General features: G+C 51.2%; 1 protein-coding gene across 2 annotated transcripts; it reads left to right on the top strand.

The window, feature by feature from the left end:
* The first annotated feature begins 1,039 nt into the window (after positions 1-1,039).
* On the top strand, positions 1,040-23,355 carry EDN3 (endothelin 3). Of its 2 annotated transcripts, none has more exons than XM_019757146.3 (5): positions 1,040-1,747; positions 2,363-2,627; positions 18,560-18,730; positions 19,799-19,876; positions 21,679-23,355. In XM_019757146.3, exons 1-5 carry the CDS (start codon positions 1,696-1,698, stop codon positions 21,680-21,682), a joined length of 570 nt encoding a protein of 189 aa, XP_019612705.2. In that variant the 5' UTR covers positions 1,040-1,695; the 3' UTR covers positions 21,683-23,355. The 2 variants fall into 2 exon arrangements, with proteins under 2 accessions (XP_019612705.2, XP_019612703.2); XM_019757144.3 differs by having other exon boundaries at positions 1,042-1,747; positions 21,683-23,355.
* Positions 23,356-23,519: the final 164 nt, after the last annotated feature.

The following is a 23,519-nucleotide window of genomic DNA, read 5'->3' as shown; positions in this document are numbered from 1 at the left end:
CACACACACACGGCAGTGGTTGGCATTGGCTATTGGCTTGGAGGCCTGTTTCTCACCATGTAGGTTTCTCCATGTGATGGTTCCACGTGGGCTCGCTGGGGCTTCCTCCCAGCATGGTGGCTGTGTCCAGAGGCCAAGTGTCCTGAGAGACAGTCAGGTGGAAGTTGTAGCACCTTTTAGGACTTCGCCTCAGAAGTCATTCATGTCACTTCTGCTGCAGTTTTTCAGAAGTGGATCGTTCAGGCTAACGGGGTGTGGGGGAAGGGTTGTTTAACTCCACCTTTCATGGGAGGAATGTCACAAGTCCCCTAAGACATGAGGAGCAACTCCAGGGCTTCAGACCTGTTTCTCTTCCTCCCCAAGGAAGGGCTGTGACTCCCTGCTGAGTTCTGGCTGCCCAGGGAAAGCCACCTCCCACCCAACCCAAGCTGATGGGGTGGGCAGTGGCGGGAGGGACCTGCCGAATGACATTTGGAGCACGGCCTCTCTTAACCATCCTTCCCTCCGGTCGGGGAACTCTGGTCAGAGAGGGGCCGCCAGGCTTCCTTGGCGTCCTCAGAGGTCAGCAGTCCAGGACCTAGTCCGTGGGAAGCATTTATTCATTCATCCACAAATCTTTCTTCCTATGTGCCCAGGCACTGTTCTCTGCACAGATGGCCTTGGTAAAGAACACAATAGACCAGCCCTCCTCTTCTGGGCGGCATCCGTGCAGAAGACAAGTCTCAGGTGAGCTGCGAGTGGACTCCGACGACCATGAAGGAAATACAGGGAGAGACCTGAGGCCTTGCCTTGGGAGAGGAAGCTGTCTCTCGTGGAAGCCACCCCTCTGTGCAAGGGGTATAAGCAAACCCCGGGGACACCCTAGGACCGCTAACCCTGCTTCTTGGTTCACTTTGCTCCCAGGCCACTGCCCACACCCACCGGCTCTAAGCTCCTGGGAGAGGCAGGGAGACGAGCCAGTGCCTTGAGTCACGAGTGTAGAGTGTAAAGTGCGAGCTGGGCCTTGGCAGGCGGGTCTTAAGGGTAAAGGTGTCATTAGGTGAACACTGAGAAAGGTTGCTTTCCCTGAGCCCCTGAGATGAAAGATAGCAGCCGTTCTGCGCTGCCTCTTATCTCTCCAATTACTCCAGGGGTGGGGACTGGAGGTTCTGGGGCAGCAAAGCAGCGGGTGGGGGCGTGAGTGCCTGCGTGTGCGTGTGTGAGTGAATGTGCGTGTGCGTGTGCGCGCGCGCGCGTGGCCTCTCGGCAGCTGTCTTGGCCCCCACCCCACTGCACCGGGCCAGCGTGCCGCCCCCGCCCCTCGCTGTGCTGGGTGCGCCGCCGCCGCCGCTGGCCACTGCTCTCTGAGCCTGCTCCCCCCGCGCCTGCCAGGCGACCCTCGGTGCGCCCCGGGTTCAAAGGCCCCGCGCCGCAGCTCCAGCCCCTCCAGGGGGCGGGGAGGCAAAGGGGGGTGGTGCGGGAGCCTGAAAAGCTGGAGCCCACAGCCAGCCAGCCCTGCGCAGGGATGGGCAGCTCGCTCTGAAGTTTGTGACCGCCGCAGCCAACTCCTGGCCGAGCCGGGACGCAGCGAGCTAGCGGCCGGCCTCGAACCCCCACAGCTGGAGGGCGAGGCCCGCTGTGTCCGGCTGGAGCGCCCTTCCGCAGCCACAGGCGCCTGTCCTCCCAGCCCGGTGCTCCCACGCCTGATCGGGGTTCATGGAGCTGGGGCTGTGGCTCCTTTTCGGGCTCACAGTGACCTCCGCCGCAGGTAAGCGGGCGGAGCGGCGCGCCTCTCCTGGCGGGAGCTCACACAAAAGGACCCTGGAATGGGGAGTGGGGGGACTCTGGGAAGGGTGCCTTGCGGGAGCACAGCCTCTTTCCTGGGCTCGCCACCTCCTGGGGGGCAGAAGCTGGCCGCCCGGACTACTGCGGGGGCTCTGGAGGTTGCTGCCCACGCGCAGACGCGAGACCAGCAGCCTGGGCCAGCTTGGTCAATATTTCCTGAAGTTGGGACCTTTTCAAAAAGTTTGCAAACTCCTCAGAAACTGTGTAAAATGATTGCAAAGTTTTGAGAAAGCGTGCAGAAATGCTTGCAAGTTTCCAAGGGGCGCAAATAGCTTGCAGACCTTGCAGAAAATGAAAATAGTTTGCAAGCTTTCCACCAAGTATGCACATAACTTGCAGACTTTTCAGAAACTGGGCATGTAGCTTTTGTAAACTTTTCAGAACAGTTGGCATAGCTTGGAGCCCTTACAGAAAGTGCACCTAGCTTGTAACTTTTGCAGAAAGTTTGGTGGTCGCCCTCTCCCTGGTTTCGGGGTGGGTGAGTGTCAGGGGCATGCACACCCAGGAGCTCAGGAGCCCCTCAATCTGCCTCTTACAGGATTGGTGCCTCGCCCCCAGCCTGGAGATGCTGGCAGAAGCGGGGTACCCCGGGCCACTCCTGCAGCCAGATCTGAAGGGGACATCGAGGAGACTGCGGCGGCGAAGGCAGTGCAGGGTCCACGCCCAGAAAGCCCTGGGCAGGCGCAGGCGGCCGAGGGAGGCCCGGTGCGCGGCAGAGCCCGGCGCTGCACGTGCTTCACCTACAAAGACAAGGAATGCGTCTACTACTGCCACCTGGACATCATTTGGATCAATACCCCCGAGTGAGTGAGCCCTGGTGGGGACAGGCCTGAGGGGCGGGGCCTTCCCGGCCAGGCCCCCAGCTCCCCACTCCCACAGGATTTGGTCCCACCGGGTCAGTTGGACTCTTGCTGGGCCTCCTGCCAGCCCAGGTCCCGTCTGCAGGTCCCGGTGTGATCCCCACCCCTTGGATGGCCTGGCCAGGGAGAAACCCAATCCCAGAGCTTCTGATCCAGTGGAACGGAAGCCCTCCCTGCTAGCCAGCGAAATGAGCCGGCCAGAGGGATTAGATACCTGAGAAGTCCCTCTGAGATGGAGAAGGCCCGAAAGTTATCTCCTGCCCCAGGGGCTAAGTGGGCCATCCCCCTTCCTGACCCTGCCAGGTTCCAAGGAGTTTCAAATTCCTTGAAAGCAACCTGCTCTCCAGGGAGCGCTGGGGTGGCCTTGGCAGGGCCTGGCAGGACCTGCCTGTCAGGCTGAGATTCCATGGGCGCTAGGCTCCTTTCCTCCCAGGGGCTGGCTCCTGTTGCCCACTGTCAACCACTGCCACTGCCACAGATGGCCTCCCCTTCTCCGCTCCAGTCCCTAAGAACTGTCTCCTGCCTTGCTGTGAAGTCTACCCTCTCCAGACCCCTGGAAAGGGTACTGTGCTGTGTGAAGGGTTGCTGGCTTCCTTCACGTCCTAGTTTAGGACCCCCTGTGCGTAAGCATCGTCCTGCAAGCAGCAAAGAGGGCTCCACCTTGCTAGTCACCAGCCATCTGGCCTTTGCCTCCTTGACCTCCAAAATCTGGGACTTGGACCAGATGTCTCAACGTTCTGCTCGCTGAGTGTTCTGGAGGTCTCCTGGGACTCCCAGCACCCTGCCGGGTCTTCTGATCAAGGAACTGGTATAAATGGGAATCCTGGGCTTGGAAAGGCACCTTTGTCACCGTGTTGGGAGCCACCTTAATTTGTGTCCCTCACGGTTTCCTTCATCCCCGAGCCAATTAACCTCTGGGCACTCTGGGTGACAGCTTTGATGGGCTCACTTCCCACCTTGTTCCATGGACACCTGGAGAATGAAGTGAAAAGTAGGGTAAACCAAGGGGTCGAATGTCTTTCAAACTAGGTGACAAGACCTTTTAACTACATGTGGGATAGATCTGGAAAGTCACCCATATGCCAGAATGGCAGACAGGGCAGCTTCACCCAGCAACCTGGACACAGGCTCAGGGTCAGAGCTCAGAAGAGTCCTCACTCAGTTTGATTCTCTGTTGTTGCCATCTTAAGAGTCTTCATACTTTTTGAACCAGTCTCCACGTTTGCATTTTGTCCTGGGCCTCACAGATTATGCCATTGATGCTGATTGCAGAACTGACGTGTCAGGCTGTGTCTGCTCAGGCTTGTCCACACAGTGAGCTCTTCGTGGGGAAGATACAGGGATGTGTGGTTGCGGGGCGGGGTGGTGGTGTGTGTGTGCTCCTGGACAGGCCCAGCATCGACTGACGGCCTTCTTCTCAGACAGTGATCAGGGTCACCTTTCCTTACAGCCCCCATCACCCTGACACCTGTCCCCCTTCCTGTCCTCCTGGCATTGTGATCTGACCAAACCCAGGACTCAGGGAGGTCAACGGCAGGGCTGAGTCCTGCCTTGGCAAGAACCCCAAGCGGTGGATCTAGAAGGAGAAAGAAGAAACCAGCCAAATTAGGGACAGGGGGCCGGGGACAGAGGAAGTGAGGGGGGAGCAAGGAGAGGATTTGAAGACCACCTCAGTTCTCTGCCTGTTCCCAAGTTCCCAAGGAAGCGGGGAAGTGATTGAAATGAAATGCATCCGAGAGGCTGAGCAAATACCCCGCGATCTGTTTGAAATCCTGTCTCATAATTTCAAGTTGTCTTGTATGGTCCGAGATAAAGCCGTGGATCTTGGACTTTTTCTAGGGCAGACAACTAGCTAACCTTCCTCTCACAGCTTGATTTACCTCTTCCTTTCTTCCCTGACCCTGATTCATTTTAAACATTAGGAAAGAAGGATTAAATATGGTGTTTGGGAGGCCCGTGAACTACTCGGGAAACAAAAATGACAATAGCCAGACTTGAACGTTTTGAAGTTAGACAAGCAAAATAATTTCTATAAGGACGATGTTTCGGGATAGTCTATCTTTTTCTTTCTTTCTTTCCTTTGCCCCTCGGTCCCTCCCTCCCTCCTGCCCTCTTTCATGTCTTCCTTTCTTCCTAAAACTCTCTGTTGATAGGTAGACGAGTCCATTTGCTGTCTTCAAGATATCTCAGACAAAGTTGCAATGTGAGAAAAATGGGCTCTAGGGACAGGGAACATAGGCCTTTGGAGAAACGAAAGAATCTGAAATATGGTTGATTTGTGCTAAAGGGACAACGGAAGTGCATACTGAGGTCTTTTCCAGGTCCCGTCACAGCACCACCTCTTGAGTGTTTCCTTCTCTCACTTAGCTGTCACCCCCTCTCCGTTAGCAGATCCTTCTGGTTTCTGAAACTTCTCCACTGTCCCTGCTGCTGCCTGCTCTGGGAACGCAAAGAGCCTTGACCCTCATGCCTAAACCAAGAATGTTGAACTTGGATGATTTTCGGGGTTTGGTTATCTTTCCTCCTACTGCCCATTCAGTCACATGGAGATGGACTCAACAATCTCCTTTGGAAGAACATTTGCCAGGTTGAGGGCATGCTATGAGTGCGGCCAGTTATGCCACAGTTCAGAACCTAAAAGCTGCAGGAGTTTCTGCTCAGATCTGCCCTGCCTCTCATGTGGAAAGTTAATGTCTAGTTCAGGTGCGAGAGACCAGTTACTCCCTGAAGTATCTTCCGGGTATAAGATATGAGGGTCCCTGGTTCTCCCACGTTCTTCCCCGTACTTAGTTCTTCTGGACCTGAGCTTGGTCAGCCCTTTTGGTCAGCACACAGCACACAGCAGAGCCGTCGTGATGGCTGGCTTGTGGCTGAGTCCTGCCGCCTGGTGATGGTTCCCTGTTTTTGTTGTCACCGAGTTTCTGGTCGCCAAGGCTTTCTCCCACAAGTGAGGCTTCTTGTTCCAGGGTGTGTGGATGCTCTCCACAGGCCACACACCCTGCAGATGGCCGTGGAAGAGCAGATTTCTCCAAGAACATAGCCCATAACGTCCATTATATCCTGCATGGCCCCAAAGAGGACGCAGGTGTGTCCTGGGTGTCTGCAGTTCTTGCCCCCGTGGAGGTGGCTGAGATCACAGCTAGTCCATGGGACCATGAGATTTTCATGACTTTCCTTGGCCGTGTTAGGGAGCCCTCCCCTCCCCCAACAACCCTCCATTGCTGACATAAAATAAAAGCAAAACCCCACATCAGAGAAAAGCACATCCCATCTCATGGTCATAGAAAATTGGCCAACAATAAGATAAGGGAGAGGTAGTGAATACGCAGTCCATGTGCGTCTGTACTTAAACACATGGGGCTGTTCTCCATGGGGACACAAAAAACAGATGTGTCCCGTGACCAAGTGGGGGATTGTGTTAGTCAGGGCCTCCAGAGAGAACCAGTAAGACCTGTGTGTGTAGATATGCATGTCTATACAAATACACACACACACACACACACACACACACACACACACGCAGAGGAGCTGATGTTGCAGTCTTGAATGTAAAGGCATTCTGGAGCAGAATGGCCTCCTCTTTAGGTTACCTCAGTCTTTTCTGTGAAGGCCTTCAACTGCTTAGGTGAGGCCCACTCACATTATGGAGGGTCATCTGCTGATTTAAATAATAATCACACCCCAAATGTATCTTCCCAGCTAGCTACATCTAGACTGGTGTTGGAGCAGATATCTGGGAACCATGGCCTAGACAAGTGGACACATACAATTAACCACACAGGCTGTCCTACCCCACAGTGGGCCTGCCGTCCTATGCCTGCCACCGTCCCCCTGGCTGGAGAGTTAAGCCAGCCCATCAAATGGCCCAGGGAGCTGCAGGACACCCAGAAGGAGCCCTCCTGCCTTCCTCTCCACTTTGTTCCCAAGAATTGAGGGAACCTGCCATCTGTTAATCCTGCCAAGGGTGTAAGAAGGAGGTACCGTGATGCTGTGAGGGTGAGCACGTTTCCCACCCGGGCTGACAAGTAGGGATGGATTTATGAGAAGGTCCGTGCAGGGCGTTTGAAGTTAGGACTATGCTGGACAATCCGGGCTTTGTAACTCCTACGCGTGGGACGACCTCAGACCTAGGAGCTCTGACTTGCCGCATGGCCTGGGGGTCGTCCTACCTTCTCTCTGTGTCTACATGTAAGGTGCAGACATCAGCTCAACTCGAGGACAGTGCCGGACCTAGCCACTCCGAAACATGCCGTGCTGAACGCAACCAGCCGGAATGGCATTCGTGTGGGGTCCTTTTTCTCCCCAAAGGAGTACAGTGAGAATAATAATGGTGATAATGGTTAATAGAAACATTGGAACTTGTATTGAAGGCGACGATTCAGCAGCTGCATCTCTGCCCCTGTGTTGTTCAAGAAAGGCGTGTCAGCACGTCTCCGAGAAGGGGTCTTCCAAACCGTAGGACCTCCCAGTGGAATGGAGGGATCCGGTACCCCAGCCTCCTGCTGACGTGGGGTCGGCTGTCCACCCACCGTGTGATTTCAGGGACCCCAATAACAGGTACCCGACCCGTGAGCCAGGATGGCGTCTGTTGTTGCTGGAGACGCAGACAGGGAGGCAGAGGGACCGTCTTTCTGGTCGTCATGGTGATGCAGGTGATGGCGATGGTGGTGCAGATGATGGCGGCATTGGCTGTGATGCCTACGAGTAGAGCTATGTGAGGATGACATGAGAAGGTACCAGGGACGTGCTCTGACAGTGGCTGGAATCTGGTGAACACACTATACCACAAAGACATGACCATAAATATAAGTACACAGCCTCTGGGCAGGGGCTGTTCCTCCTGCCTGCTGTATCTGGTTCTGTGGTTGGAGGACGCTGTAAGTAGAAAGTTCTTCCTCAAGTACTGCTGAGGTTGGCCTCCTTGGACCACGGCCCTGGTCTGGCCCAGCCTCGTGGAGTGACACTGCTCAGTGGATGGCCTATTAGCACTCAGTTGGCATAAGGATTACAGATCCTGGGAAAGGCGGCCCAGGCTGCCGCTGTAGCTGATAAGCCACTTGATAAGGACACTGGTGATCAAAGGTTGTTCCAGGCTTGAGGAGATTTGGTCCCACCTTTTCTGTCCCTCCTTCCTTGTTTTCTATTGCTTCCCACTCACCTGGGTACACAACTGGAATGTTTGGGGAAAGGGGCCAGGTGTGCTCAGAAGCCACTGGCCTGGGGCTCCCTCTGTTAATGGGGCGGCAGGGGCAGTGGCTAGGGTCTGGCGTTTCGGGGTAAGTTGAAGGATCTATTTAGAACCTCTTGTTAAACGCTCCACGATGAGATCTTGGGAAGGGGTCTGTCTGCGTGATGGTCTTGTCTGGACCATCAGAGGAAACATACAATGCCTTGCAATTTGCAGACTGAGGACCCCATGGGGCCCTGAGACCCTCATTTCCAATCTCACCCAGCCCAGGACCGGAAGTGTGGGTCACCAGGAGGCAATGCCAGGAAATTCTATGGACATCTGTTTGCAAAACATAAATAAATAAGGACACATAAGAGAAGATGGTATCGGCCCGACAGAAGTGACCTTGAACTCAGGTATCTGACTGATCATGATTTTACTCTCTGGCTCTTTTCCTCCCTTCCTCCATTTCTATGTGCTCCTTGGAAGTCCGGTGCATGTTCAGATCGAAATTTGGAGTTTGAGTAGCATATCTCTTAGGACATTTCAAGGAAAGATATATCTTTTAAAATCTGAGGGCCTTGGGGTTAAATTTCAGAGTTTGTTGGAAAGGTCGGCTCACACAAGGTGACCTTCCTGTTGGCGTCGCTGGGCCCGAAAGCCCCCTTTTCTGCCCCCGAGTGGGTATGAGTAGGTGAGGGCGTGTCCAGGAGCGAAGATGGGCTCAGTTGAGAAGCAGCTGATCCCAACTGGATGAGAGAAAGGGACGGACTTGAAGTTGGGGGATGTTTGATTTCAGCAAGAAAGTTTGCTACAAAGAGGTCGTGACCCTGTGTGACCCTGGAGGGAGAATTTGGATTTCTGCTAGATGAAAGGGACCTTGCAGCTAGGAACTTGGCCTTAAATCTGAAGGCACATAAAAGGCTGTGACATCTCTGGTGCAGTTTATTCCTGCAAGAATTTAAAACAAAGGAATCTGGGAGGCAAACAGTGCTTTCCCTGAGGAGACCCCACTGGCCGTGCTGAACTCCCTCAGCTTCATCCCTCCGGCTCTCCCTTCTGCACTGGGTCTGCAGCATCTCAACACGTCTGATGGAGGCTAGAGAGGGGTCCCCTTCGGACCTCCGGGTAGCCCTGTGTAACGACTGCTAGCAAATAGATTGGATGTTTACCAAGGAAATGACCTGCTGTCCTTCTATGTCATGTTTCAGATGGAAACAGAGAGTTCTTCAGAATGGGACACCCGCACAGCACACACTTTCCCTCTCTTTGGAATAGGAAGCAGCTTTACTTAGAAGGAAAATAAATCCAGACAATGACCTCTTGGATGAGCTGTGTGTCCAGACGCAGTGAGGGCTGCTTCTAGCTCCTGCTCATCCACGAAGTCTCCCAGGAACGGACAGGCAGGACAGGGTGTCTGGTTGCCTCTCTCATCGGCCCCAGCTTGAGGGTCTTAGGAGCCAAGAGCTTATGGAGAACACAGGCCTTCTCATCTTTTATGGCCTTCTCAGGGCCAACTTAGCAGGAGGGCTTCATAAACAGTAACTCTAGAACAGGGCAGCCAGGGAGCCCTGTGCCCTGTCCCAGTAATTTAAAAAGCAGAAACAGATTCATTTCAGGAGTTGATGAGAAAGGCACGGAGGCCGCCATGGCCGAGACGTCACGCTTCTTCTCTGCGATGGTGTGAATGGCCCACGGTGGACAGTTTCGCCCATGACCTGGGGAGCATAAAACAGCTTTGCCAAAAGTCAGAAGCAAGTCAGTGGGAAAGCAGTGGTATATGCGTCTTTTCTGGATTTTTAATGACTCTGATTTCCAACTGGGTCCTTGCAGGGTCGAGGATAGAGTGAGGGGAGTGACACAAAAAAAGAGCGAGTGCAAACTTTAAGGAGAGGCTGAAAAGTCAGCAATAAAAAAATAAGTTATTTACATTGTTAAAAACAATCAAAATAAGTGCCATGTCGTAATTGACACAATATCAACATTTTTAATAAAGGCAGGATCCGACCTGTACTTTCGCAATTTGCTTCCCCTCCTGCCCCCTCACCCTGACCCTGGGTTCTGGTTTGGTGCTAAAGCCTGCATCTCTAGGGGGCTCAGGTCTTCTAAGTTTGGGGTGAGTGGTTAATGGATCGGAGCTACCCAAAGGACATGACACAAGGACGCAAGCAATTCCATTAGGGGGAAAACGAGGGTGTCTTTATTATCGTTGCGAAGGGAAGTATGTTGTTGTTCAGTGGGAGTTTCCAAGGTGAAATGTCCTGATCCTCAGCAGGGTTATGTTCTCTTGCTTTCTGCGGATTGTTTAAATGGATATGTGATGGTGTATATATATTTTTTAATCCCTCTCCAAATAACCCCATCTTAAAAAAAAAAAAAAAAGAAAAAAAAAAAGCCCTGCTCCTTGTTTCACCCCTTCTGTTTCCACTGCTGGGAACTATTTTGGGCCACATCTGTCTGCAGCTTTGCATAAAGTCCTAATGAGGCCATGCCAAACAGACGTGGGCTTCCCATGCCTCCATGCGACCTGGAATTCTTTGGGGTCACTGGGGGTTGGGGAGAGAAACTCTAGCCTGACTCGCAGGGACACATTTGGGTTAGGCCAGATGGAGGGGAGACCAGCTGATCTGGACGAGTCTGTAGACGGCACCATTGCCCACCTGTCGGACGGCTCAATTTCTCTCACTGTTTTTATGAGCCGGAACTCTCGAAAACCCCATGCCTCACAACAAGCACAGAAGGATTTTTCTGTTACTCTCCTCTCTCTGACCCCTGTGCTTCCTCTAAGTGTCCCTCAGCACACGTGTGCCTGGGGTCAGGGACGACTGTGCCTGTGTCCCCGTGAGCTGATGGGATGATACAGTGTGTGGCATGGGGTAATATTTCAGCTCAGTTATAGGGTAACAGGACATGGGAGAGTGGAAACGGGTTAGGTCAAAGCTTTCTAAATACAGTTGGTGGGGTCCTGGGGACCCCTTAACTTGAGCGAGGCAGGAACCCCATATTCAGGTGTGGCTTGATTGCGGGAAGGAAGGGCTTGGGTCTTCTCCAGCAATTGTGCTGTGTGGAGATGTTCAAGTGACAGAGGATGTTTGAGAATCTCTAGGAGGCATTTGGAGCTGGCCAGGCCTTTCCAGAAATCCAGCCCTTTCATCTCAAGCCCAGAGGGAGGGGAGCTACCCAGGGGTTCTCTGTGAGTTAGTCTTCAATTTGGACCAGAAACCTGTGTCTGCAACCCTCGTGGAGCCTCTGGTTTCACCTCTGATGCCTCTCTGTGCATTCTGGTTTCTCCTCCATGGTGCTGAGAGGCCTGCAGGGCTATTATCCAGACAGTTCTTCTGCTTCATGTAATCTAGAGACCCATATTCTTTCTAGAAAGACCCTCAGAGATCCACCAATTGAGGATGACAGTAGTAGAAATCCAATAAATCAGCCAAGGAGTCTATACGTTTGGGAGATTGAATGTGACCTAGAAGTCATGGCTATTTTAGACCCTTCCTCCCTCCCTCCGTCCCTCCGTCCCTCCCTCCGTCCCTCCCTCCGTCCCTCCCTCCGTCCCTCTGTCCCTCCATCCCTCTGTCCCTCCCTCCCTCTGTCCCTCCCTTCCGTAACAGATGTTTATTTTTTAGGTAATTGAGGTATTATTGAGCTCCCACTCCGGCTGCCTTCGGTGCAGAGGTGACCAAGGCAGAAACTACCAGTGACTTTGGCTGGACAAAATCTAGCTGTTGTCGACCCCTAGGGACAAAAAGGAAGCTACACCTGCAGTACAGATGAAGACATGACCCCTCTTCTTATGTCTGATTGGTGGGGGTCAGTGCTCAACTTTCTCTGAACGTAGTTATGATTCTGGTAAAATTCCTAAACAGTTAAGTCCTGGATAAACCCCAAAGTTGGGTTTTGGGGGTGGGGGTTGGAGAGGGGTGTCTTAAAAAAAGGTAACCACCAAGCATAGCACATTGCTCCTTCCTGCCTGATATTTCCAGGTACTCGAGGGTCACGGGAGGAGGACTTTGCACATTGGCGGGTTTTGGATGAGCAGTCAGCCGTGGGGTCTTCTGAACTAAAGATGCAAGAATTTTCTGCCGTGGAAGTAAAGCTACCGATTGCCCGTTCGCTCTACATTGTTTGTGAGCCGAAGGTTTGGGTGATAGTCTTTAGAATCAGAAAGTATGTGTGTTTTCTGCTTGTATAATGAGGTCGCTGAGGAGCTGGATTTCCTGGCCTGTTTTCTTTCCTGGACGTTAGAGGGACACCCTCTGGTTGTCTGGCATGAGGCCTGGTCTACAGCAGACTTTCACAAGCGTCTGATGAATGGACCTGGAATACGTTCCCTGGAGGAGAAGAGTTCCGAGGTGGTCAAGCTAGTGTCAGGGGGCCGGGCTCTGCACGTCTTGGAAGACTGTGCTTGCATCCACCTGCCTAAAGGACAGTGTGGTCCAAAGCAAACATTTCACAGTGGGCACACCTGGGAAGAAAGGACTCCAGCCAGCTGAATGTGCTGGGTTTTGTCCTGATTCTGAACGCATTCTTTTGTGCTTTGTTGCAACAAAGAAAACCTCTACTTGTCCCTGGCAGCTGGAGAGTCTCCAGGTTTTTCTGTTAAACCCAAGAGATCATGGTTGCATCAATCTCAAGAAAGTGACTTCTGGGTCAGCTAGCAGTCCCTGGTCGGAAGCAACAGAAACCCAGTCCAGCTAACAGCATGAAAGGAGTTATTGGAAAGACACAGGGTAGCCCACACACATGTAAGAGGGAAAGCACCAGGCTCAGAAAGGAGAGGTACCAGGGTCAGGACCGGGGGTCCCAGGGCGCAGTGGCACAGACAAGGCAGGATGGGACACCTGGCACTGAGAGGCTCAGAGTACTTTCTGATCTTGAGTTGCTCCACTCAGTTGTCTTGGGAGAGAGAGGGTTGGTTGTCCAGCTCGAGTCGCTTGATGGGTCCTTAGGCAGGCAGAGGTTAGGCGTTGATTGGCAGTCTCACCAAGACCTCACACAAGGATGGAGGGACAGTTCCCCAAGGGGAAGGTAAGAGATTGGATTCTAGGAGATGAAAACAACCTACACGGGCCCCAGGCTCTAGAGATTTCCAGGCTTTTAAGTCCTCTGAGAGAGGCACTCCTATCTGAGCTTGTGTTGCCCGCCCAGTGCCCCCATGCTTTTGCGCATAGTGGGGGTCCCCTAGATGTTTGCTGAAGTGAATGGACGCTCTTCTCAGCCTTTGCATATTCAGCCACTTTCTATAGTTACTGCACCCTGTCTTCAGAACAAAATTCTTAGCTAGAAGTTCTTTCTGGTTAAGGTTACAAAGATAATAAATGAAGGCGACCTACACTTTCTCCCTTGCCCAAGAAGATATTTCTAAGTTCCAGGAGCAGGTGAGTGGTGCCTTCAAAGGAAGGAATTGAATAAAACCTGAAATCGAGCCGTAGTTAGAAAGCGTGTTGGAGCCTAGAAGCTGTTTCCCTGGGGAATGGTAGGAGGCGGTATCTCATGACCACTGGGGCCTGGCAGCTGGGGGCTGCCTCCTGCCTGTCTGCCTGTGGGAAACACTTGTTTCTCCTCTTCTTGGCCACAGGACTGGTCAGCAGCGTCACACCTTCTGTACAGTATGTCCCCTGGGCCTGAAGGCAGTATCGTCCTTGCTTTCTCATTTCAGCAGGAAAAGTGTGACCTGACGGAGATCGGTCATCAACTTGACATTGGGGATTGTGAAGTGAAAATGTTCTATTTGTTGGGGAGACAGTCAGTCAGAACTGGGTTTTTTAAAACTGAAAACAACTATACTTATAAAAACAGCATCAAGGACCAATTTTGTCACAGTGTCCTATGACCTGTCTGGCTTTGCTTTATGGGACAAGCCACTAGACCAGGGGCTGTAAACTCAAAAGGCCCGTGAAGGTAACAAAAGTGAGCAAAGAAGGACAAGAGGAAAGTAACTGGGAGTGGTGGGGGCTGGGGCAAATGGAGTGGTAATGACTCGTGACTATCACTCAGCTCTGGACAATTGTCTCCATGATGGAGTGTGGTGTTAGTATAACTACCAGTTATTCAAAAGAAGCTGGAAATTGGGATGTTTATGTGAAATTTTCAGAGTAAAAAAACCACAAAACAAAACCAACAATAAAAAACCCTGTCGATTGAATGAAGCCCACAAATGCCAATTTGCTGGTCTCGGCATTAGGTTAAAACTTTGGGTGAAAGGGGTCCCTTGTCTGTCTTGTTCAGGGATGTTCACCCAGAGTCTAGTCCAGGGCCTGCTCATCAGAAACACTCAGCAGATATTTATTGAATGGCATTTAATGGGGGTGGGGTGAGAACTGGGTTTTTGAGCGAATGACAATTTTTTTATTTTTTTTTTACAGATTTTATTGGGGTAGGGGAACAGGACTTTATTGGGGAATAGTGTGTATTTCCAGGACTTTTTATTGGGGAACAGTGGTGTGGTTTTCCCAGGACTCATCAGCTCCATCCAAGTCAAGTTGTCCTTTCAATCTTAGTTGTGGAAGGCGCAGCTCATCTCCAGGTCTGGTCGCCGTTGTTAGTTGCAGGGGCTGCAGCCCACCAAAGAGAGTGACAGTTTGATAAACTTTCCTGAGACTTTAGAATTTTGGCCACTGAAGCTCCTTCACTGCCTTTGGGAATATCTGTATCTCTCCTTTAAAATTCAGGGATAGAAGCAAGTTTCCTCATTAGAAAGCTGGAGATCATTAATTCACTATGAACAGGCAATACTGAATTTAAGAACAGAATCTTAAAGAAGTCAGCTTTCCTTATTTAAAAGCTTCTTGTAGAGAGAAATAAAATGCTTTCAGTGTGATGCTGCAGATGAAGAATGAATATGAGAGATTTGGAGGCTTAATATTTAGTAACATTTATAGGTGACATTTGGGGAAAAGTGGCAAATATGGAACACTGATAAATAAGATTCTGACATCACCATCCCCAATCAAATAATGAATGTTCTGAGTACATATGTTGAGGGGCAATTTATTACTCAAAGACACACGACACTAGACATATGTAGGTGTGCTGGAGGGGTCTTTAGTCTAAGAGCCGATGACGGACTCTTAGATTGCTCTTCTCGTTTGCCTCTCTTTTGTATGGAGCTCTGTGTTATAACTGAAACATTAATAGATAGAAGAGATGCCTTCCTTGACGAAAATTGCATGTTCCAAACTCTATAGGCTAAAACAATATGTGCAGAGTGTGTGCTAGTCAAAGGTTCTTGGCCGATTTAACTTCATTTTCATGGTTCCACCATTAGGTCTTTCCATTTCACCATTCAAGAAACAGTAAACGACAAAGGGCACGAAGGCAATTGAAATACAAGTGCTTATTGGACGGGCAGTGTTGAATGACAGACCAGCCACAAGAAAGTGTGGCAAAGAACGGCGTACACCCTGTACACCCAACGTTTTAACCTAATACTCTGATTCCTTATTACACCTCTTATTGCTTAGTCACACATCTCAAATGCACATGTGGTCGGTGGGACTTTTCTGCCTGATACAACTCACTTGAATTCCCAGACCAAATAAGCAAACAACAGTAGCGAACATTAACTTACTGCTAACTCTTGGTAAGTGTTTTTCAGGCAGTGCCATGTCTTATCCAGTCTAACAACCCTTTTGTAGATCAGGAAACTGTTGAGAGGGTGGAGTGATCTTCATGTAAGTGCTTTACAACATAATGATGGAATTACCAGATAACCCTTCTCTGTGCTCTTGTGTACCTTGCACATACCTGTACACATTGGTTTGTAATGTTTCCTTTACCTGTTTTCATACCCTGGTAGCATGTGAAGTCCTGAAAGCACAGACATCAGACATTCATATGTCTTTCTGTATCTCAATAACACTTAGAATAATACTAGGTAGTCTCTCTCTCTCTCTCTCTCTCTCTCTCTCTCTCTCTCTGTATATATGTGAGTGTGTGTGTGTGTGTGTGTGTATATATACATGTACACACACCATCTCCTCTAAATGTACGAGAGTGGATACTTGGCAAATGTTAGTTTTATGTAATCAAATTTCATGGTTATTGAACTTTTTAGGTTGGAAAGAATCCAGAATTGCTAGACTAGATTATCTCACAATTAACTACAAGTTGGTCAAGCAACAGTCTTTATTTGTCCAACCTTGTGCTAGGTCCATGGCAGATACAAAAGAAGACCTTCCTACTTTTGAGGAGCTGGGAATGCAGTCTTAGAGCTGGCCAAGAAAGACCCCTGTCCGGGCACTGTGGGCTAGAGGTCTGCCTCTGTTCCTCCTCTCACCATGTCTCCCACCCACTGCGAGGCGTCTGTGGGCTGAAAGCCACATAGTAGCCCTTCTTCTAGACCGTGTTCCAATATTCAGGATCCTGGAATCTCCTACCCAAATGTTCCTGGGTTCACTTCAAGGGCTGTTCATGTACCTTCCCAGGTCTGAAACCAGGGACCGAACAAGGCCAAAGGGTGGCTGCTTGCAGGAGGAGGGGGAGCTGGAGCTGGGGGGTGTATCCGTACAGGGGTGGGTAAGGCCCGCCTTCCCCTTGGTGTGGGATGGAGCAGGACAGAGGGAAAGATGCTGAATCTCCTTGGGCTGCCATGTTTCAACACGGAACTCCAAGGAGCCTCAGAATTCTAAATTTAAGCCTGAACTTCCAGGTGTTTTCAAGTCATATTTGTTCAGGTAAAGCGCAGAACTAAGAGCTTCTCTGATTCATTGAAAACCTATACATTTCGGCCTATGGGAGGTGGGCACCACTGGAGCTGGAACTCTTGTTAGGGGCCGGCCCTGCAGTGCGTCAGCTTCCATCATCCCCCACCCGCCCAGGTCAGCCAGCAGAGCCCATGCGTCAATCACCCCAGGCTTGGAGCGGGGGGTTCCATGCCTTCGCACAGTGGGGAGGGGAGGGGCCCTACCTCTCTGTGAACATTCTTGAAAATGGCAAAAGCTCGTTTGCATACTAGCTCTTTGCACTTGGCTGCTGGGAAAGAGAGTAGCATTTCTCTATTGACAAATACCACATTGCCTCCTTGCCTTACTTAAAACACTTTCGCATGTTTTCGCTGAAGCTGAGTAGCTCTGCACACATGAATGCATCACCAACTGACAGCAGTTTCAGAAGGGCAGGTCTTGCTGTTGATGGAAAAATGGGAGAGTTGTTAGTCTTCCAGTGTAATTTTCACCAAGAAATGGGGGACTGGATTTAATGTCAGTGCTTAGAGATTTAATGTGGTCCTATTACGGGAAATATAGACCTTTAACCAAATCCTGCCTCGCAACAATGTCTGTATTGTTTGGCTAACCCCCCCCCCCCCATTTCCCATTCCTGAGGAAAAATGGGGTTTTTAGCAAAGGTTTAGCTCAGAACAGGACTGGACCCTGTTTGCCTTCTCCCTTCAGTGAACACGGACCGCTCCGTTTGGGCCTGCCTCATTCTGGGGAGCACCCCAATGGTTCTATAGAATAATATGGTGACATTCCTTAGCTCTCTCCTCCAACCCAGTAGGGAGGAAGTTCCGTTCAGGCATCAGGTCACGGTGGAGCACCCCCACTTTGCCCTCACCCAGCAAGGCTCCACGGTGTGTGTTTCAAATGAGAGTAAATTCAATTTGATGACTTGGACACACAGAGATGTCAGGACCCCTTTTGGGTGGGTGTTTGTGGTGCTGCGTAGGCTCACAGTCATTTTGGGGCCTGGCAGGAACACCGAGACTTATTGGAGAAGTGACTTTCCATCACATAAGTTTCCTCTGGTTATTAGTGATTTGTCCCCTAAGCCCTGTTCATTGGTACTAATGTAGTAAACGTATGCTTTTAACTTTTTCCCACTGAACTGCCTGGCAATCCTCTCTTCCTTTCTCTGGAGAGCGATGGTTTGGATATATACGAGCATAAGAAACAAATTTAAATGTTTATTGCTCTGAATGACACTGTCACCCTCCCAGCTCCAACTGTAAACAAAATTGGTAAACAGTTTCAGACTTTTTTCTTCCTAAGAGTTTCCCCAAGGCCAGTTCTGTCTTTGGCCACACCTCACAGGGCACAGAGCGTTTATCTCTTCAAGGAAGCGACATTTCAGGCCAGGATGTGTCTCTGAATGTAATTACATTGTTGTAGGCCTATCAGCACAGACTGCAAGGCTCATGTGGGCACTGAAGTTCTGACAGGCGGGGCGGGAGCCAGGGCCCGCCTCGGGCTGCCGGGTTAGGAAGACGTCCTTTTGGTATCGATGGCCAGGCCCGGGCATTGGCTCAAGGAGAAAGGCTGGGACCAGCGTGCAGGTCAACGGGAATGTCTGTGTAGGGGTTTAGGTACAGGAAGAAAAACCACAACTGCTCTGCAAGGACCGTGGTTCGATCTTGAAAAGACTGAACGTAGCCGCGTGCACACCCAGGCGTCTGCTGGCTCCTGCTGTAAGGATGTGGAGACTTTTTCCTCCGTCTCCCCTAGGTCCTCCCCATCTTTCCAACCCTTCGGTCCCAGCACCCTTTCTGAGGGTTGGGGCAGAAAGGAAGGGTGGAGGACTCCCTCCAGAGGCTTCCTCAGACCCAAAGTGCAGGGGGAGGGTGTGGACACCAGCCCGTGGGACGTCGCTGCACCACACAGCTCGTTGCTGTGTGAGCACCTGCTCGCCAGCTCCGTGCCCATGAGTCAGGGTGGCCAGGCATGCATCTCCAGACGTGGCCCTGACACTGCTCTGTCCTTTGCAGGCAGACTGTGCCCTATGGCCTGTCCAACTACAGAGGAAGCTCCCGTGGCAGAAGGTCCGCAGGGCTTCCGCGGAGCCGCCAGCCCTCGAAGTGGACACCACGCTGCACTTGTGTGCAGGGCAACGACAGGGCCTGTGCGCGCTTCTGCAGCCGGACGCTGGCTGTCGGCAGGTACACCTACCTCTTCGCGTACTCGTTTCGGGTACCAGTTGTACTGAGGCAGGCAAGGCCGGGTGTGGGGCCGGGGGCATTGGTCTAACTGCCAGGTGGTGCAGGAGGGCTCAGCCGTGCCCTGACCACAGTGGGCCTGCAGCCCGGGACGTGAGGGACGGAGCACACAGGGGCTGTGGGCCCTCAGCTCCGGGAGGCCGTCCCCATCTCCTGGCTGCCTCTCCGCACTGAGCCACACTGTGGCCACGGCCGGGTCTGGTTTCCAGACTATTCGTTCTGGACTGCACAGCGCTTTGCCAAAACCTGAATAAATTGCCAACACATGCAAAATTGAACAATTACCTACACCATTCCCCCCACCCAATATGTATTTTTAACGTCTTTAAAAACGACCAATGGAATCCCCTGGGGTCATCGACCCCGTATTCTCTCCTGCCAGTATAGGCTGGAACTGAGTGGGGTCCACTCATGTTTGAGGGGGACATGAAGGATCCATTGTCCTCATCATCTTACTTTGTGGCCCCCGGAGGCCCCCGACTTTGAGACCCTGCAGTCTATCACAGCTGCTGGAGAGGAGCTTTTGACTGCCTCAGTGTGGACTCAAATGAGTGATCGGGGGTGGCTGTTTAACTTAGTTTTCGTTTAACGGGTTTTCCTGTTAGTGCCGCTTGCTCCCCTTTTTCTTTGCTTTGGGCTGAAACTCACCAACCCAGCAGGCATAGCCACCCTGGAAACCCCTCCTGGTGGCACCCCTTCAGGTGCCACCCTGTGCACGCACAAGAAACTCGGACAGAACAGGTACCACTGTGGCCAGGGGCCCAGGATCTGCTGGCTGGCAACCCCAGTGACAACCACATTTTTCTTCTTGTCTCTTTCACATCCGATGAGTAACTGAGGCTCAATTAGGCGTCCCCTGACTGCGTGCTCAGCCTTCAGAAATGGTGCCCCAGACGTGGTCCTTGGCGAATGCGCTCATGTTCTGGGGAAGAGGAAGTCATCACCTGACACTGAGAAACCAGCCCCAAGGAAATGCAGGCCGATTCATTAAAACCAGCCCTCTCACCACAGGCATTCAGGGACAGCAGAAAAACTGGACGGAGAAGAAGTGACTGCCAGCGGTGCCAATGGAGGCCAGCATCCAAGGAGGTGAAGCTGCTTTCGTTGGTGTTGCACTTTGTGGGGCATGTAGGACGTGTGGGAGTGGCATCTGGCCTGAGAGGTGGTCCGTGGGGCGCCACATAACAGGCCGTGGTGCCTGTGGTACATCGTCTCGGAGGACAGACAGAGCAGGTTGAAGCTGTAGATGGCCTGTCACGGCCCTGCCCCTAGCTAGCCTGCCCTGTGCCTTCGGAGCTGACTACGTGCATCGTGTGGCTTTAGCGCAGTGATGTCCAGCCCTGGGTCTCACCGGGCATGGACAAAGCCAGCCAACTGCTCTGCTCGGAGCCCACACTGCCGGGGCCCTGCGTTTTGCCTCTGCTCCCGTAGTAACATGGTCTTTATAGAAAAACAGTCATTTCTTCCTTTGAGCCAGTGCCTCTGGACAGAGGTGAATTACAGCATCTTGGTAGCAGGCCCCCTAAGTCTCCCCAGATTCGTTTTATTATGTTTTTTAACCCGCTTGTCTTTTTTGTCTGAGAGCCTTAGGGTTTCCTGCAGCCAAACTGGGTTTATTTGTCATTCTATCAATCAGGACTCATTATTAATGCCCTGCCTACACCCCTGCAATGGGATGGTAATTTATGGTCACAGAGTCGCCTGGACGTGTCTTGGGTTCCTACAGGGACTGATCAAGGGAGGATTAAACCGGCCTCGGTATACAGGAGGCTTTCCTGATCAGTGGCAGGTCATTTCTAGTTGCCCAGAGAGGGATCTGTCAGCATCCATAATAAAAAAGCAGAGGGAGAGAGGCCCGAGGCGGCATGAGAGGTCCCTGGGGAGCATGAGTCAGGCCCCAGCTGGTCCCCGATTTGCCTCTTTATTCTTTTTCTTCTTTCTCTCTTCGTCACCCCAGACTCAGACTCCTCTCAGCAAGGGAGGGATGTGATTAAAACCATCCATCCATTGCATCATTTATTCATTCATTCAGCAAAGTTTTGTTGAGCACCTGTGACACAAGCGGTGTGCTAGATGTTGGGGACACATCAGGGCACAAAGCAGAGTCTGCTTTCTTGGACCTTAAGTAGTGGGGGAAGCAGACAGAAAACAAATGCCTAATATACAGAGTGAGATGTGTGTAGAACAGGAAAGCAGAACAAGGAGAGGAAGTATTAGGGGTGGCTGCAATTTTGCATTGGGTGGACAGGGGCAGCCTCTCTGGCCAGGTGACACTGGTATAAAGGGAGAGGGGTGAGCCAGAAGGATGATGGAGAGAAGGAAATTTCAGGCAGAGGTGCAAAGGTCCTGGGGTAGGAATGTGCTGGGTGTGTTCGAGGACGGCAAGAGAAGCCTGCACAGAAAAAGCATGACCTTGACTTTGCTATTTTTGTTAGTGTTCTGTGGAATGTTGAGAACATGAGAATGGTGGCACAGGTGTCCCACTGGGTCCCAGAAAGCTCCTTACAGGAGCTTTTCTTGGGAAGGAAAAGCTTTTTCCTTATAAGTCACGGTCCCTACTTACTTTCTTGCAAGACTCGAGTTAGTAATTTTGGATTCACATTCTCAGAGGGGAGGCTGCTGCTGTCCTGAGCTTGTGACAATCAAAGGGGGGCCTAGGCTGCAGGAGAGCTCCTGGTGGCCGCATCTGCTGGTATTATTATATTCACACCTTCCCAGGTGGATGGCAGGCTCTGAAATTGCCAAGAAGCACTGGTGAGGAGGTTCAATTCAAAACGAGGACCAGGCTAGACATGCAAGGGGTGGGAGGAGGGGAGAAATCGCCTTTTTCAGCTGGTGCAAAGCTCTCCTTTTGTAAAACACCTCTTTGTTTCTTTCGCCCTTTCTCCAAGATAGGTTGAAGTCAAGGGCAGAGAGAGCAAGTAGGCTTTAGACCTCCACCATCCAATGCCGCCCGGCAGTGGTCCTCCCCTCCCTGAGCTCTGCCTGCCTGTTGCTCCCGCCTCTCAGGAGCCCCTTGGGAGAGGAGGCCAGCAGCGCCCTGTGTTAGGAGGCCTCAGTCCTGCTCTGACTCGGTTCACATTCCCACCTCTTTGAAGACAAAGAATGAGTTCTGCCTGGGGGAGAAAACCCACCCGAAGGGTCCTCACCTAACAATTCACCCCTACACCAAGAATGCCCCAATCCAAAAGGTCCGGTTCCCCTAACGGAAAATGATCGCAGATGTGCCCTGGGGCCTGCTGCTTGAGGCTCAGGTTTCATGCAGGAAATTGGTTCGGGAGAGGTACGGCACATTGCAAAGCCAGTTGCTGGCTTTCGACTTGACTTTTCGACTAGACATTTGCAAACTCCTTGCAAATGTAAACACATGTTGTCTTGTAACAGCTGCTGCGAGCAGCGGGAGCATGCTGACGGCTGGAGCCTCACAGATCATAGGTGTGATGACGTGGGCTAGTGTGGGCCGCCGGGCAGCAGCGGCGATAGAAGCAGATGCTAGATGTACAGGAGTCGATGAGCTTGAGCATATAGACAGAAATTTTCATCTGTGCTTGCTTGTACCCACCAGAAGAATATATCTAAAAAAACAACAACAACAAAAAACAGAGGGATAAAAAAAGAGAAACCTTGACGTTGTGACAAGAAAATGACGAAATTCATACCTGTGGGTTTTGAACTCGGGGACAGGAAGCAGCCTACGTGTTCTTGTCCAGTTGACTGACTTTCCGGGCCCTTTGCAGACGGCCAGGCCCGTGCACCAAAGGCCTTGCTCCCCCAGGCCTTGTTTGCAGGAAGCCGCTGGAAAGGCAGCCCCAGTTCAAGGCTATGAGAGGGAATCTTCTATTTGCTTTCATGAATAAATGTGTATCTTTGGAGCAATGGTTTCAAAATAAGCCACACACAGTCTTTGTAAATTATGTAAATTCCTATTTATCTGTATAATTGGCACCAACTGGGAATGGTGACGCCTGACGGTCCACTGTCCCTTTCAGCTGTGCTCTTCTTGCAGCCATTCTGAAATGACTGTGAGTGTCAAAAGGTAGTGCAGCGGTGTGTGAGGTCATCACGGGGCAGAGGCCACTCCCTTCCATTCCACCCCTTCCCCCCGTGGCAGACAGAGGAGAAGTGGCATTTGAGTGCGAGCGAGATCATGATGTGGGGAAATGTAAGATGGTGAATGATGGAGCATTGGCCTTGACCAAATGCTAAATTCTCTGTATTTCATAAGTTATTCCAGGTATAAAAGTGAATATCTACCCCAAGGAAACGGAAGGGATTTGCTGGCAGGATTGTGTATAGTTTAGAGAAGCGATTATTTATTGCGAAACTGTTCTCTCCTCCAACTGCTTCATGTGGCTCTGTGAAAAATAAAGCCACTGTATGTAGAGAGTTTTTAAATTGGGTCCCAAATCCAAGCTTGTGTTCCTCAGAGCTTGAATTACATTTTTAAAATGCATATGCGCTGTTGGGCTCAACGGCAAGATGATATCTCTGCGAGAAATCCAGACGCTAACACTCAGAAAATACTAACTGTCAAATGCATAATAAAAAGATGTCAACGTTTGCTCTGATTTGTGGGTTTGTTTTTTTTTGTCTTTTTTTTGCTGGTGTTATATACCTGATTACACATCGACTTTTCATAGACCTCTGAGGGGACGAAGAGAGTGATAGTTCAGGAAGTAGAATCTATCTAAAGTCAATTTTGGAGCCAGATGAGCAAGGGGTTGCTTGAATA

Source organism: Rhinolophus sinicus, chromosome 13 (assembly GCF_057876585.1).
Source record: "Rhinolophus sinicus isolate RSI-liver-muscle chromosome 13, RSI-T2T, whole genome shotgun sequence".
Taxonomy (NCBI): Eukaryota; Metazoa; Chordata; class Mammalia; order Chiroptera; family Rhinolophidae; genus Rhinolophus; species Rhinolophus sinicus.
This window is presented reverse-complemented; position numbering and strand designations above follow the sequence as displayed.